Below are 18,191 nucleotides of genomic sequence, written 5' to 3'. Positions count from 1 at the left end.
ATTGTACACTCAGAACTGTGTGAGAATGGTACAGTTCCAGCACTCATATTTCTTCTAAATGTGCAAATGAACAAAATGTGGATGAAATAGAACACATTCTTCAGTCGGTAGAATGTAGTCCTACTATTAGCACACAAAGAATTTCTACGCGTATTGGTGTTCTACAATTTCGCGAACAATACATGAGCACGGCTCGTATCCATTTCACATACAGCAGATGCAACACCTTCAACCAGGAGACTATGCCCAGCGATTGAAATTTTGTTGGTGGGTAAATGCTAATCGGTGATTAATTCCATTAATACTGTGCAGCAATGAAGCTACTTTCACCCGTGACAGTATGAACAACACCTGTAACTCTGATAGGACCAGACAAAAATCCATATGCCACTGTAGAAAAAAATTTTCAACATCACTTCTCTGTAAATGTGTGGTGTAGTATCATCGACAATCATTGATTGGGCTTGTTATGTTACAAAATCGTCTTACAGGGCCCATTTACCTAGAATTTCTGCAAAACGAATTTCCACTACTATTGCAGGATGTTCTCTTGGCTACAAGGATTGGTATGTACTTTCAGCATGACAGAGCTCCTGCACATTATACCCGTCTGGTGATACAATATCTAAATCGAACTTTCCCTGAACGATGGATCGGCTGTGATGGTCCTGTTCATTGGCCAGCAAGGTCTCCAGACCTCCATTAGATTATTGTTTGTGGGATGGATGAAAAGCACAGTATACAAAGAGAAGGTGAATACAAGAGACAAATTGCTCGCTCGCATTTTGGATACTGCTTTCATAAAGGAATGCCACGACAACCTCAGAAAAACAACACATCATATTACCACAAGAGTTGCAAATTGCATTGATTTTTCCATTTTTTTCAAAAGAGTTGCAAATTGCACTGTATTATTCAAAAAGTAAATAAATATAAACAAGTCATTTATCGTTCTTTAATGCCCCTCATAATGGCTTTGTGCACGCCAGTTTCAAACAGCTGTATCTCCGTATCCATTGAAATGTTTGAACGAAGTTTTTTACTCAGCAAAATCGATACTATAACCTCCCAAAATATTTACTATTCCACCTGAATCAATCTGTATAAATGACAAAACCCAAATTGTTGACACTGTCTTATATGCATCCTTAAAATGAGAGGGAACTACTAAAGAAAACTGTTTAATAGGACTATAGCTGATATTGGTTGATTTATCCTGACGTTTTGTTTCCAATGCATATATATTATAAATAAAAACTTTTATAATATTCACCTATAGCCAAAGCATAACCACAACATATTTCTTGTTGACTACTTTGAAGTTGCATTAAGAACTTATTTAATACATCTGAATGATGAGGATCCTCTTCTGGATAATACTGCAGACAGAAAGGGAAGAGTGCAGTAACAGCTGCTGCTCGCATGTTTTCTTCTACATGGCGTAGACACATATCTAACACATTTTGCCACTGTTCTGGTAGGAAAAGTAATGAAGCTACATCATACTATATACTAACAGCACAGATTCAATAAAATAAAATAAAATAAATAAATCAGGATTAGTTTCTAGACAGTTACTTAAGCTAGATATCTATTTTTATTATTATTTCTATGTGCAACATAAATGATGATAAATGTGGTTATGATAGATTATCTAGAGAAGGTCAGGAAATGAAAAGTAAATTAACATAATTTAGCTGCTTTTAATCACTGGCACTTTGTATTTTGTCTGAGTTATTGATTAACTGGGCATGACAGGATGTCATGCCTAATTAATTAATATTTATAACAGATGTCATAAAACCTCAAAACCAAGTTTTAAATGAATTTGGCTATCATATTACATGATCAGTGCCTCTTGTGTGTGGGGGAATTCTATTAATATGATCAGTTTTTGGCAAAAAGTGCTGAAGTGGTAAAAAGTTAAAAGTGCACCCCAAAATTGAGCAATTTAGCACAACTTTTTAGTCATGTTTTCAGTTCTGTGAATTTTTATGTTACTGTAAAGTATTTATATTTCCTACTTGAAGTACTTTTCATTTTTGACATGGGATATTGAGACTTTTATTATTATTATTTTTTTTTCTGGACTGGCAAAATGGGCAGAAGTCATCCGACATGTTGAAAGAGGTATGGCAATTTTTTTATTTTATGTCAGAAGATACAAGGAAGAAAATATAGAAACATTCAAATATTAGGTAACATACACACAAATTTTTTGAAAACGAAAATACCCAATCTTGACTAATTTTATGCTGCTGAACATGAAATTCGTATTAAAATTTGTCGATTGGCTCTTGTTTTTGATACAGTTGGGGTCTCATATTAGTGAGTTACTCTGTATTATCAACTACAGCTCTTGGCAAAACACATGGCAACACCACAGTTTCAGTACCACCATGCTCTTATCACGTAATCGGCAACTGTCATCTCTCTCTGCATCAAGTGATAAGTTGTCACCTCAAATGCCTCTTCACCTCTGTTGCATTAATCCTCGAGTACAGCTAGGTATTCAGTGATTTGTTCTCAGTGAGATTCCTACTTTTTGTGCAGTATTTGTGTCATGGTAAGATTAATATGCCCCGTAATTGTGTTAATAGTCTGGATGACTTCTGTTATGTATGTGAAGAAGTCACGTTAGCTTCAAGAAAGCATTACTTAACTCGAGCCACAAAAAAAGGCCAACTCTTGTACTTTGGGTGTAAAATAGGTGACCAGGACAGGAACTGGGCTCCACACATATGCTACAATACCTGTTCATCAAAACTCAATGAGTGAGTGAATCAAAAGGGATATTTTATGCCTTTTGCAGTGCCCATGATATGGAGGAAGCCAACAAATCATGTTACAGACTGTTACTTCTGTATGGTGCCTCCTATTAGAAAAGGGATGACAATGAAGAAAAAGTGGACAGTGACGAACCGAAATATATCATCTGCATTTCTTCCTGTGTCTAACGGCTGAAGTACTACCTATTCCTGAACCATCTGACCATTTTTCTGTACACTCAGATGAAGATACTGATGAACATCAACTTGATGTTCACAGCTGTCTACGTCAAGGGATCCACCATTTTGTCTAAACCTTTATCCTTCTGAACCACGTAAGATCACAGAAAGTGAACTTAATTACTTCATTAGGGATCTCGAACTGCTGAAGAATAAGGCCTTTTGGTCTCGATGCTACAACGATGGAACCTTCTAGATCATTTTATGAAAGTGACAACATTTCATACTCGAAATAAAGACTATGAGAAATTCTATCAAACAGAAGGTGAAATCATTGTTTGTAAGGAGGATGTTGATGGTCTAATGACAGCAATGAACATGAGGCACGTTCCCAAAGAATGACGACTATTTATAGATGCTTCTAAGGTTAGCCTCAAGGTTGTGTTATTACACAATGGAAATATGCTGCCTTCAATACCTCTTGTGCATGCCATCCACAAGGAGCAATATGGCCTTGCTAATGCTCCTAAAAACCAAATAACAAACAAACAGGCCATCCACAAAAAAATAAAAACATGTACAAACATCCTCTTAGGTGTAACACTATCAGAAGTATGTTGTGATTTAAAGGTAATCATCATTTTATTAGTACAGTCAGTCCTCATATAGCACGATAGTTGTGTTCCTAGAAATACTCGTGCAATGCAAAATCGTGCAATACGAACAACAGGCCCTATGGGAAAAATAGGGTTAGGTGCCGACCACCCAAGACTGAACACACATTTGTAACCAAAACATTACCAAACACAATAAATAATCATAATAAAATACTTACGTATTTTATTACGACTATTACGTAATAAAATATTGCTAATGCTTTTGCTTCTATCGTAAGCAAACTTGTTTTTTGTTTGATTTTCTATCCGAACAGATGACAGCCGTTCCATCTCTTCCAATTCTTGTGTCTTAATCTAATGATAGTTGTTCGTGCTATGAAAGTTGTTTTTATTTTCTCTGCATTCTTTGTAATTCTCGGCGTTGCCTCATTTAGGTCTGTAGCATGTGCAATATCACATGGTCTTTCATTTCGCTCAAAGCGTTTCACAATTTCATATTTTTTCTCTATCGACAGAGGCGGACTGGCCAAAAGCCTTACCGGGGAAACCCCGGTGGGCCAGAGGCCAGTGTGATTTTGGCCATAAACTATAGTATAAGGCCACTATAAATTTTCCCGGGTAAGAATTTTTGACCCAGTCCGCCTCTGTTTATCGATATTGCTTTTCTTTTTCTCTCTGAATCTGCAGTGTCTTCACCAGGATGCTTCCTTTTCACACCTTTTAGTATTTTACTCATTTTTAGGGAATAAAGCACAATTACAAAATGAGGAGGCACGCTTGATACACATAAACAAAGCTGTGCGCATGTAGCAACTAAATAAACAATACCGTAAAGGCAGAGATACACTATTAACACCTCACATTTTACTAAAGCACATTTCTGGGGGTTACTACCATAAAACAATAAAAACAATTTCCAGTTGCCTTTCTGCTAGTGGAATCTGTTATAAATTGGTAGTAAACTCGATCTAATTGCATTTGCAATTATACCGATAGCTGGAATTGTGTTGGTTTTTACGTTATTATGGTGAAATGTGTTTCCCCTTCACTGATATAAAAAACAAATACATTTTCAGAATCTTCTCTTCATTCTTATCGTGTTGCGTTCGGTTGGGGTGATTCTGCGTTCGACTGCCATTTCTTGTAAACACAAAGGCGAATCGTGCATAAGCGAATTCGGTTCGTGTTATATAAGATATCGTTCCCCTATTTATAAATCGTGTAGGATCGAATTTGTGTAATGTAAACACGTGTTATACGAGGACTGACTGTACTACAAAAGAGTTACACTAAGTATTGTTGCTTTCCCTGCGAGTGGGATAGTTGTGCCAAGGATATGCACTACGAGAAGAGGAGTTGGCCTCAATGAAAATCATTAACAACAGGAATGAAGAACATAGCATTTGAACCTATAGTAGAACCAAATAAAGTTTTGCTTCCACCACTCCACATCAAACTTGGGTTCGTGAAAAATTAAATGAAGGCTTTGGAAGTGCATAGTCCTGCATTCACATACTTGCAAGAGAAATTTCCAAGACTTAGTACAGAGAAGATTAAGGCAGGCATTTTCATTGGTCCACAAATAAGGCAACTTTTCAAAGACAAACAGTTCAAATGTATCCATAGTGATAGCAAGAAATCAGTGTGGGAAGCCTTTCGAAATGTTACAGCTGGTTTTCTAGGAAATAATAAAGCTGGCAACTACAGGTAGCTTGTGGAAGATCACATTACTTCTTACAAAAAACGCAAAAAGTCGAAAAGGTGTTTGATACAGGTGTGTTCGTAGCTACATCTTACCATATAAATAAAAAATACCTTGTATTAATATAAAATTTTTTTTTCAAAAACAAGAGCTAATCTGCCATTTTAAGCACTATTTCCATGTTTAGCACCCCAAAATCTATAAAATAAAAGTAAACTACAGGCACTCCCTGGCTTATGTAATACTTGACTTATGGAAATTCAACTTTACATAAGTTTTTGCTGGCTGGTGCAAAATTTAAAAAATTGTGGAAACATATTTTGCATCCCATAGGAATAAATGAAGGTATCCAGAAAATATCACAATGTGAACCCAATAACACATTGTTGTTTTTTGGTAATTCATTCCAAGACCTCGGATGTTGAAAATTTCGCTATATAACCAAGCTATTTATCTCTCTAAACGGTCATTTTTATAATGGAAATTGCACTACACTTTCATCGTTATCATATGTTTCATTATAAGAATCAATTTTGAATGCCTTCGTGATATATTTCTAAAACATATTCCTGTAGGTTACTACCATAAAACAATCAAAACAATTTGCACTTTCCGGTTTATTGGGCTTTTCTGTTAGCACAATACAGCAGGCTCCCGTTATAACGCGGTTCGCTTTACGCTGATTCGCTATAACGTTGTTCTTATATTAAAACCAGTATCTGACTATAACGCTGTCACAATATCACTATAACGCTCTTTTACAGATTGCATTTTTGGCATATTTAACGAAATTGTTGCATTTGATGGAGTTGTAGCTTGAAAATGAATATAAAAATACGGTTAAAACGTTTCCCACGCCGACTTGAGAAATATTCCCACGCTCAGTGAAATTCTCTCACGCGCTAATTTAATTGCAGTTCTGAGATCAACATTTTAAAAAATGATCCAGTATATTGCTTGTAATATATGCATTTATCCGAAGTCTAGTCATCACTCAGTACCGTATTAGACATCATGAGTAACGGACAGTTTACTTGAACATTGTATCATAATTAATGCAACCAACGCAGTTACATTTTCGAAGAGTTAATAATGGCCGATAAGAATGAAAGAGCAACAATGTCTGGGCGTAGTACAAAGACTATAAATGTAAGAAAAAGACTGAATTTGAAAATTAAATTAGACGTTTTGAGGCGAATCGATTCTGGTCAAAGACAAGCGGATGTGTGCCATAATTTAGGACTTGCAAGTTTAACTGTAAGAACAATTATAAAAAAAATAAAGAATTAATTTTAGCAGCGGGAAAGATAGCTGTTCCACTGCAAGCAACTAGGGCTAGGCCGGCTATTAGGATTGAAATCGAAAGACTAACTAATTTTATTGAAGATAATATCCAGTGCAGAATTCAGTTAAGTTAAATATTATAAATAATAAAAAAGAGAGAGAGATTAGCCTATATGTTGATCTGCAGAAAACTCACCTAAAAAAAATTGGAACCATTTAAAACTAGTAAGGACTGGTTGAATAGATTTAAAATCCAGGGAGAAGCCACTAGTGCAGATCAAGGAGCCGAAACTTTCAAAAAAAAGAACTTGTTAAAATTATTGAAGAGGGGTATTGTGTGTTATACTTCTCAACAAGTTTTTAACATAGATGAAGCAGGACTTTTGTGGAAACGAATACCTAAAAGAAGTTTCATATTGAAAGAAGAAAAAAAACATGCCAGGTTTCAAAGCGGTGAAGGATCGGTTGACTTTATTGTTGGGTGGTAATGCTGCGGGGGATTTAAAATTAATACCCCTTTTAGTTTATTTAGAAGAGGGACAAAGTTCAACCGAAAATCGACAGATTTTTCATGATTAAATTCATAAATTAAATTAAATCAATTAAATTCATTATTTTAATTGGAATTTTAAGTTAAATTTTGATAAGTAAGTAGTTACCACATAATTGTATACGTATGTAATGCAGAATATTTTATATGTACAAATATTTGAATATTAAATATTTTGACCAACATTTGTGCATCTTTTCACTACCATTTATTAATGATTAGGAAATATCCTATGGCACCGACCGCAACTCACAAATACATATGTTACCTTATGGGAATGCGGTGCTCGCTTAGTGTGGATTCACTGAACGCTCTGTTTTTCCGGAACAAATTATCAGCGTTAAGCGGGGGTCACCTGTATTATAAATGGGTAGTAAACTCGATCTTATTACATTTGCAATAATACTGATAACTGGAATTCTTTGAGTTTTTACATTATGGTATTATGATGAAATGAGTTCTGCTTCACTGAAATCTTCAATCATAATAAAAACATAAATAAATTTTCAGAACCTTCTCTTCATTCCTATTAATTATTAGGATGGTGAAGGGAAAGGGACCAATGGAAAGTGCAAGTGCTGGCAGTGCTAGGAAATGAAACAAAATTGATTTAGAAATGAAGATGAAAATGATTAAGTACGAAGCAGGACAAAGTTTGTCATCTACTGCACGGAATTAGGTCTCGCTGCTTCAACAGTGAATACTATTTTAAGGGACAGTGCACATATAAAAGAACATACCAAAGGATCAACGCATTTAGGATCAACAGTGATCACAAAACAGCATTCAGGTGTTATATCGAAGATGGAAAAGCTATTAATAATATGGATGGAAAAACAGATTCAGAAGCTAGTGCCTCTGAGTCCAATGGCCATTCAAGCAAAAGCAAGAAGTATTTATGAAGATATTAAGGATAAGTACACAAACCCCAAGCCAAGTTTGTGGCAAGCAACGGGTGGTTTAATAGGTTCAAGCATCACACTGGTTTCCAAAACATTGAGGTATGCAGTGAAGTCGCCAGTGCCAATTCTGAAGCTGCAGAGAAATTTTGTGATGTGTTGGGAAAAAAAAACCCCTTCGAAATCTCCACAGCCCTCAACTTCTGCATCAGTGTGCTTATCAGCTGGAGAGTTAAATCTGGCAACGATAGTCGAAAGCTAAAACTTGCTGACGTTATTCCTGTCTCCTCTCTTTTTGTAATTTTATAATTTTGAAATTTTTGTAATTTTGTACACTTTTGTAATTTTTCCTGCGCATGAGATAAAAAAATTTAATGAATAATTCTATTTACATGTTCATCGAACATTTATTTTTTGCTTCAATAAAATTCAGCACGCATAGTTGTGAGTGCTGCATAAGCATTTAGAGAAATTTCGACTTGTGTAGCATTCCAGGGAATGCAGCCCTTATGTAAGTCGGGGAGTGGCTGTATTTTCATGCCCGTAACAAGATATAACCCAAAATTTGTTGTTCGGTGTATAATCAAAGCAAAGCAAACAAAACAAAAAAAAAAGAATCCAATAAACGAAAAGCTAAATAGCATAAACATATATAGCAACACATAAAATAAAATGTCTGGATATACTTCTTTACGCTATTTCTGCCCAGAAGTGGGCCACTTTAATAGTGTCCTCTGTTGCCTCCATGAGATCAAACCCGTTGCAAGTTGTAGGAGCAAGGGGGCAGCTGATGAGATGTTTTGTTGTTTGTTCAGCTCCACATTCACAGAGTTGAAATTTGAGGTTGGACACCCCATTTCTTCAAATTGTTACTGGATCTAGCCACGCCAGTTCTAAGCAGTTGAGTGATTGCCAAACTTTTCATATGATGTCCAGGGGTAATTTTTCTTGTGGGGTCATCCAATCTGGAGTTTGTTCACTTCTAGTTTTCCATCTGGCAGTGTGGGCCAAGGATGGTGTAGTAAGCAATTTTTGCTGTTGTGAGAAATTCATATTTTTTGATTTAAGTGTTTCAACAGAAGGTTGTTGTTTGAACATTGGGTGTAATGGATTCTCCATCCCTTTTTGTAGTTTGGCACTTGCCTGTATCTCCCTTCTCCCATCCAGGTATGGCAATGAAATCATACCTGTCAGAATTTTTTAAAATAAATCTTTTCATAATGAATAAATATGATGACATACATATTTCTACTCTTTAACATTGTTAAATACCACAATAGCTGAATGTGCTCTGTTATGTCCTCTGTTATCAATAACAGGTGCTGTCTTCAGAGCATTCTTCAGTCAAGTGATCCAGTTATTTATACGAGGAATGGCAATTAAGTTTGAGATTTGAGTCCACTGCACATATGTCAAAGCATGACCTATTATGTATGTGACTGCTTTCCTCTACAAGGTCATTTTAATGTTGTAACTCAAAGCTAGGACTATTACTGTTTAAGACACTGTCATTAGATAAAGTGATAGAACCAAGTGCAAACATTAAATTTTGTTTCAAGTTTGGGGAAAGGGACTGAAATCTATGAATTGGTAGTGATGTACTATTCATTTTGCTTGCCTGTTTTTCATTGATTTGCAAGATTTTGGGATGGCTCTGATAATCTGGAAGATGAGAGTGATGTGGATGTAGTAGTAGTAGAGGCATATGATGCAAGAAAGCAAGCACATGAGCTTGTGTACCATCAACCAAAAAAAAAAAAAAAAAAAAGCCAATTTCACACACCAATTCCCTCTAAACGTTTGTCCCAGTTCCTCCTTGAATTTATTTAAACTATCAACTTCCACAACAACAGATTTGTTCCAGCAATCAACTACCAGCTGGCTAAAGGCAAATTTCCGCACATCTGTTCTACAACTGTCTTTCCTCAATTTGAATTTATGCCCCCCCCAGGTCTGTAATCTGTAGGTTCAACGACATACACTTTAAAGCAGAGGTGGCTGAAAAGGCAAGCATGTTCAATGGTGTCTGATCATTAAATTACTCTTCAAATGATGAAAGAGCAACTTAACATTAACAGAGAAACAATTTGTGCAATTCTGATAGAAGATTTAGGAAAACAGAAGATCTGTGGCAGGTTCCTCGGTATTTGAAAGATTGATAAAGCTGCTCAAACATGAAACATATGAAGAGTTCATTCAAGGTGTTGATTCAACAATAAAAGGTGATGAATCACAGCATTTTGTATATGATCCACAAACAAAGATGGTTTGCCGCCTTTTTTTTGTGGATTCCATAAGAGATACAAAAGATTTTCCATGTATTAGCTGTCAGTTTTCAGATTTATGAGGGAGACTTAAATGTTTTTGACCCCTTCACCTGCTCACCATCCTAACATAGTACTTCTCCAGTTTTTTCACAAAAAAAAAAAAAAAACAACAAAAAAACTAACTACAGCTTCACATTAAATTAGAAATTTTTAAAATAATGCTGTAAATCTGTGCTTACAATTTCATTGTTTGTTGCTAGTTAATAAACTGGCCATCAGGTGTTTTAGCCTATGCTGCATAAACCATGCAGAATGTTCAGAGTGAAATGTTACATATCACCGATAACTTACTAAACTTATTAAAAAATATCAATAAATTTGATTAGGCAATTTCTTTCCTTTAGTAAGAAATATGACGAAGGATTTAAGAAGGCATATGTACATACAATCTTATCAAAAGTAGTGGGGGAGTTTTAAATTGAGATATGCAAAGGATTATAGCTCTAGGTTACTACATTAATAGTAGAAAGAACCCAGCAACTAGAAGGAATGTAGATAATAAATTATATAGACAAAGAATGTGAGGTAAAGTATAGTCTAAGGAACCAGCAGTTGAAACCATAGGAAAAAATACATATAAGTACAGTCAGTCCTCGTATAGCACGATAGTTGTGTTCCAAGAAACCCTCGTGCAATATAAACAACAAGCTCTATGGGAAAAATATGGTTATGTGCCGACCACCCAAGATTGAACACACATTTGTAACCAAAACATTACCAAACACAATAAATAATTGTAATAAAATACGTAAGTATTTTATTACGACTATTACGTAATAAAATATTGCTAATGCTTTTGCTTTTATTGTAAGCAAACTTGTTTTTTGTTTGATTTTCTATCCAAACAGATGACAGCCGTTCCATCTCTTCCAATTCTTTGCTTAATCTAATGGGTTTTAATTAAACTTTGAGTTGTTCCTGCTATGAAAGGTGTTTTTATTTTCTCTGCGTTCTTTCTAATTCTCGGCGTTGCCTCATTTAGGCCTGTAGCACGTGCAATATCACATGGTCTTTCATTTCGCTCAAAGCGTTTCACAATTTCATATTTTTTCTCTATCGACAGAGGCGGACTGGCCGTAAGCCTTACTCGGGAAACCCCAGTGGGGTTTCCCGAGTAAGGCTACTAGCTACTAGGCTACTAGGCTTTACATACCATCTGAAGCTACTAGGCTTTACATACCATCTAGAAATATTGTTCAAGGTTTAGGCCTAAGTGGATGTCAGATGAACTAATTAGACATATGCAGAGAAGAAAAATGCATGGGATACATACAAATTAACATGTGACACAGAAGCCTATGATAGACACAAGTTGATCTGTAACCAAGTTACAAAGGAGGTTAGGCAGGCGAAGGCAGATTACGAGAAATCTTTGGCAAGGGATGCAAAGAAAAACAGCAAAGAGTTCTTTACTTATGTAAACTCTAGAAAGAAGGGGATGAATCAGATTGGTCCACTTGATACAAATGGGTCAACTGTTGATGATCGTGCTCAGGTAGCTAACAAACTAAATGAACATTTTGCATCGACATTCACACATGAGGAGTTATTCAGCGAGGGGAATTCCAGAGGTGTATTCAACTCTGGCAGTAAGCTAGAGAATCTTGTAATAACTGAGAGTAAAGTGGAGGAGAAATTGCTGAAGATAAATACAAGAAAGGCACCTGGGGTGGATGGGATCTATCCAGTTATATTAAAGGAGGCAGCAAAGGAAGTAAACAAACCCTTAGCCATAATTATGAGAGCTTCCTTGGACTCAACGGAAGTACCCATGGACTGGAGATGTGCAAATGTGACCCCAATTCACAAAGGAGGATCAAAGGGCGACACAAGTACTTATAGACCTGTTAGTTTAAATTCTGTTCCCGGAAAATTAATGGAGGCACTGGTTAAAGAAGCACTGAAGGATCATCTAGACAAGACTTCAGTTATAGCTCAGACACAGCATGGTTTTGTTAAGGGGAAGTCTTGCCTGACCAATTTGATTGGATACTATGATGCAGTCACAAAAGAACTGGATGCAGGGAATAACTTTGATATTATATACTTGGATCTTAGAAAGGCTTTTGATACTGTTGCACATGGAAGACTGCTGCACAAATTGGAGCAGTGTGGCATTGGAGGCAAATTGCTGCTATGGATAAAGGGGTGGTTGAGGCGGAGAAGACAGAGAGTGGTAATCAATGGACACTGCTCATTGTGGACTAATGTTATTAGTGGAGTCCCTCAGGGTTCAGTATTGGGTCCATTATTGTTTTCTGTATTTATAAATGATATTGATGATGGTATATCAAGCTTAATGTCCAAGTTTGCAGACGATACGTACGAAGGTTGGCAGGGTTGTCAAGGGCACTACTGACACTATGCTACTGCTACAGGATCCTGGAAAGGTTGAGAAGATGGGCTGAGAGGTGGCAAATGAAGTTTAACATTGACAAATATAAAATACTGCATATGGGAAACAGCAACCCCAGAGCAATGTATCAACTCTGTGGTACTACACTGACAGTGGTAGAGAATGAAAGGGACCTGGGGGTGGTTGTGCAGGCAGATATGAAGTTTTCTGAGCAGTGAAGACGGGCTGCAAGAGTAGCTCATGGTGTATTGTCGATGTTAAATAGGAATTTTTCTAGCAGGGATAAGGAGGTGATTATTCCCTTGTATAAGGCAATGGTCAGGCCACACCTAGAGTACTGTATACCGGTCTGGAGGCCTCATTTCAAGAAGGATATATAGATGCTGGAACAAGTACAGAGAAGGGCAACAAGATTAGTGAATGGAACAAAGGGGTGCTCTTACAAAGAAAGGCTTAAGTTTTGCAAATTTGGATTAGGAAACTAGGAGACTAGTTTCTGGAGACTAGGCACCAGCGAGGTGATCTGATAGAGGTGTATAAAGCCTTGAATGGTTTGAGCATGTTCAATGCTGATGGGATTCTTCCTCTTGCTCAGAATAATCACCTGAGAGGGCATAAATTCAAATTGAGGAAAGACAGATGTAGGATAGGCGAGAGGAAATTTGCCTTTAGCCAGCGGGTGGTTGGTTGGTGGAACACACTTCCATCCCTTGTCGTGGAAGTTGATAGCTAGCCTTAATAAGTTTAAGGCTCAGCTGGACAGGTATTTCGAACGAACAGAGGGGTGAAGTGGAAGTGGTTATTTTTTATTTATTTATTTATTGTTTTTTTTGGCTGATGCTGCATAAGCTTGCTTTCTTGCATCAAATGCCTCTACTAATGCTAATGCTATTACAACTAAAAGAACAAGGCACCAGGAACTAATGGAATCTATCTAATTTTATTTAAAATGTATAGAAGCAATAATCACACATCTTAATCAGCATCTGTTATGTGTTTTTTGAACATGCAACCACTTTAAATTATAAAATAACACACACCAATTGAAGATGTAGGCATTTATTTAGTAATTAACTAAGAGTGGTGCTATAATAAACTGATATACATATTGTATATTTATGAAGAATTAGACATATGACTGAAACTTAAATAGGTATCACCATGAAATTTAATCATATTACTGAATACATAAGAAAAGTGAAAATTATAAAATTGAGAAAGAAAAAAGTCACGGAGTTCAGTACAGCAGGCCCCCGTTATAACGCAGTTCGCTTTACGCTGATTTGCTATAACGCTGTTCTTATATTATAACCCGTATCTGACTATAATGCTCTTTTGCAGATTGCACTTTTGGCATATTTAACGAAATCGTTTCATTTGATGGAGTCGATAGCTTGAAAATGAATTGCAAAACAGCATTAAAATGTTTCCCAGGCTGACTTGAGAAATTTTCCCACGCTCAGTGAAATTTTCTCGCATGCTAATTTAATTGCATTACAGTGACTTTTTACGTAGTTCCGAGATCAACATTTTAATAAATTATCAAGTATATTGCTTGTAATATTTGCGTTATATGCATTTATCCAAAGACTAATCATCACTCAGTACAGTATTAGACATCGTGCGTAACGGACAGTTTACTTGAACATTGTATCATAATTAATGCAACCAATGCAGTTGCATTTTCGAAGAGTTAATAATGGCACAGTACGAAGGCTATAAATGTAAGAAAAATACTGAATTTGAAAATTAAATTAGACGTTTTGAAGCAAATCAATTCCGGTCAACGACAAGCGGATGTGTTCCATAATTTAGGTCTTGCAAGTTTAACTGTAAGAACAATTATAAAAAAATAAAGAATTAATTTTAGCAGCAGGAAAGATAGCTGTTCCACTTCAAGCAACTAGGGCTAGCCGACTATTAGGATTGAAATGGAAAGACTTTAACTAATTTTATTGAAGATAATATCCAATGCAAAATTCAGTTAAGTTAAATATTATAAAAGAGAAAGAGAGAGACTAGCCAATATGATGATCTGAAGAAAACTCACCTAAAAAAAAAAAAAAAATGTGGATCCATTTAAAACTGGTAAGGGCTGGTTGAATAGATTTAAAATCCAGGGAGAAGCTGCAAGTGCAGATGAAGGAGCCGAAACTTTCAAAAAAGAACTTGTTAAAATTATTTAAGAGGGAAATTATGCGTTATACTTCTCAACAAGTTTTTAACATAGATGAAGCAGGACTTTTGTGGAAACGAATGCCTAAAAGAAGTTTCATATTGAAAGAAGAAAAAAACATGCCAGGTTTCAAAGCAGCGAAGGATCGGGTGACTTTATTATTGGGTGGTAACGCTGCAGGAGGTTTAAAATTAATACCCCTTTTAGTTTATTTGGAAGAGGGCCAAAGTTCAACCCAAAATCGACACATTTTTCATTTTCATCAATTAAATTAAATCAATTAAAATCAATTTAATTCATGATTTTAATTGGAATTTTAAGTTTAATTTTGATATTTAAGTAGTTACCACATAATTATATATGTATGTAATGCAGAATATTTTATATGTTCAAATATTTAAATATTAAATATTTTGACCAACATTTGTGCATCTTTTCACTACCGTTTGTTATTGATTAGGAAATATCCTATGACACCGACCGCAACTCCCAAATACATATGTTACCTTGTGGGAATGCGGCGCTCGCTTAGCGTGGATTCACTTAGTGCTCTGTTTTTCTGGAACGAATTATCAGCGTTAAGCAGGGGTCACCTGTATAACATTTTTATTCTGGGAGAATAAATCTGATTCATACTAACCTTAATACAGTAAATGCTTCATATACTTTAAAAAATTCATTAAAGCATATGAAGCATAATACTGTTACAAAATTTTTAACTTGCAGCTAAGAAAAAATTTATACATTTGATTCATACTTAATGAAAATTATATTAAAATTATAAACCTATGAACTGATGGCTGATACTAAAACTACCACAAAATTTTTATACTAGAATGACTAAAATTTTGTTTTATTATTAATGAGGAAAGGAATGTATGGATGATTAAAGGCACACATATATAGTTTTGTACATATAATCAAAAATAAAAAGATATTTATATTTCATTACCTATGATTTCTTTATCCTCATGAAATGGTAGTATAGCTAATGATGCTTTCTCTATTAGCCAACAGACTGCCATCTTCATTAATAATCCTCCAATGCCCTTAAATAGCTGCTTCTCATTCAGAAGTGGCACAATACTCCTGATTCCCTGAAGAATGGCTTCGTCTAAAATCAAAATGTGATATATATGCAAATGGTGTTCATATAATTTAACAATATCATAAAACTTAAAGAGTAAGTATTTGAAATTTGATATGTAATCTGAATGGTATTTATGTAATTGTCTGAATTAGTAAAAGGAGATACATTCAACTATATGTAAGATGTTTACTGTAGCAGTGGAAGACTAATGCATATACAGCAACTAAGATCCATATGCAGGTACTTGTTTTAATAAATAAACTGAAGGGTATAATTACCCAAATCAGATGTGTCCCAATTCATCATGGTTGATTAGAGGCGCACACATATATAGTTTTGTACATGTACAGTGCAGCAAAAAAATAATGAGACTGAATTCAAATAAGGAAAAACATAGACAATGGAATTATTTTCTTACTTGTCTCCCTTAATGTTATTACAGCATTTATAGTCATGGGACTGAATACACTGCTTACAGTGTTTAAATTCTTGTCTGCTGTGATGGTATTTAGTCGTACTGCCACATTCTTCTCAATGTCATAAACACTATCAAATCAGTCCTTTCAATCTCAATTTCAACTTAGGAAACAGAAAAAAAGTCTGCTAGAGCTAAGTTAGTTAAGGAGGGTGGTTGAGCACTACAACCTGCTTGTGAGCCAGAAATGTTTGCACACTGATTGCTCTGTGAGAATCAAGTGCATGTGGTCAAATGTGGCCACATGCACTTGATTCTCATCAAAAAATATTTCAATATCTCTAAGCAGTAATTGGTGGTAAAAATTTTACCAGCAATTACTTAGTCTGTACCTTCTAGAATGAATTCCTTACAGATTATCCCTTTGTGATTGAAGAATGCAATAAGTATGGTTTGATATATAATTTCTAGAAATGAACTTTTTTTTGGTTTTGGCAAACTTTGTGATCACCATTCTGCACTTTGTCTTTTAGTTTCAGGAACATACCAAAACTAAGACAAAGAAGTACCAACTCTTGTCCCCAGTAATAATGCTATTTAGGAAAGCAGGTTCACTATATCAGGTGAAACAGAAGCCTATGGCAGGTACACTGCCATAGGCTTCTGTGTCAGCTGATACTTTATATGCATCCCATACATTTCTCTTCTCTGCCACGAGCCTCATTAGTTCATCTAACATCCATTTAGGTCTAAACCTTGAACAGTATTTCTCAGTTGGAATGAAAAGCCTAGTAGCCTCCAAAATTAAGTCCCTGAAAGCTTCACATTTAGAATTCAACGTTGGTAACATCATCCAGTTGATCCCACTGTACAGAATTTAAAAACTGTCTGAGACCACTCACCTTTATGGAAGCAAAAACCCTTTCCTTTACCCCTGATGGTAGTTACCTCTTTGAGTAAATCCCACTTCAGCACACTGTGATCATTGCCACCTAGTGGTTCCTTTATCTGCATATTCTTAATGCATGAAGAATCACTACTGATAATCACATTTCTCTTTTTCAATACTTCCTTTTTCTGCTATCCTTATCTTAGAGATGTGGAACTATCAAGTGCTTATTGTGTAGCGGAATTTAGCTCATGGATTTTACTTTGGTTTTAGTGTCTTTTGTATATCCCCCTGCTTGAAAATATGTGTGTTAACCATGAAGATAAAAACTGATTTCTTTTTGGCTGTGGCCATTTACCTTCTAAACGTTAGCGATGGCATAATGGCTGCCTATGTTGCCCGTTGCTTTTTAACTCTCAGCTTGTCACTTTTATCCAGATTCTTTGTCCTTTCCCATTAACTGGGTTGGACATTTGTTTGGAGACTTGTTTTGGGCAGCAGGATGGCTACTGGTGGAAGGGGTAATATTTTTATATTCTTTTGTCCACCATTTGGTAAACAGAAGTTATTTTGTTGACACTGTTGGCTCTTGCTAAGCATAATGTTTTCTCTATGTTTGGTCTGCCATCTTGTCTCCCTCTATTCTAGGGTATCATAGCAGTAACTGTGTGACATTTTGGAGGGAAGGTGGCTTACAGAAGCTGCCATCTTGACGTGATGACATTAACTGCATAAATATAGGTAGTGAAAAGTAATAGGTGAAATTACTGTTTTGGATCTTACTATTTGAAGCAAGCTGTGTTCTGATTGGAGGTTAGATTTTAATTATGGTAGATACACATAACCGGGGGCTGCCATTATGGTAATATCGTATGTTACTAATGTCTACACTCGTATGTTACTAATGTCTACTATATATCAAATGTATTGGTGTCGCT

At 35.7% G+C, this 18,191-nt stretch overlaps 1 protein-coding gene across 1 annotated transcript in view; it reads right to left on the bottom strand.

Moving 5' to 3' along the window:
* The window catches only part of Tbcd (tubulin folding cofactor D), a 256,208-nt gene that overhangs the window by 65,820 nt on the left and 172,197 nt on the right, over positions 1 to 18,191 (bottom strand). The window contains exons 10-11 of the mRNA XM_090389645.1: positions 15,812 to 15,973; positions 1,274 to 1,474 (exon numbers count right to left, since the gene is read on the bottom strand). Coding sequence (XP_090245771.1) covers positions 1,274 to 1,474; positions 15,812 to 15,973 — 363 coding nt within the window. The remainder of the gene's footprint in view (positions 1 to 1,273; positions 1,475 to 15,811; positions 15,974 to 18,191) is intronic.

This window comes from Mastigoproctus giganteus, chromosome 2 (assembly GCF_048544385.1).
Source record: "Mastigoproctus giganteus isolate SK-2022 chromosome 2, ASM4854438v1, whole genome shotgun sequence".
Classification (NCBI taxonomy): Eukaryota; Metazoa; Arthropoda; class Arachnida; order Uropygi; family Thelyphonidae; genus Mastigoproctus; species Mastigoproctus giganteus.
The sequence above is the reverse complement of the archived record's forward strand: the minus strand, read 5'-3'. Positions and strand labels throughout refer to the sequence as shown.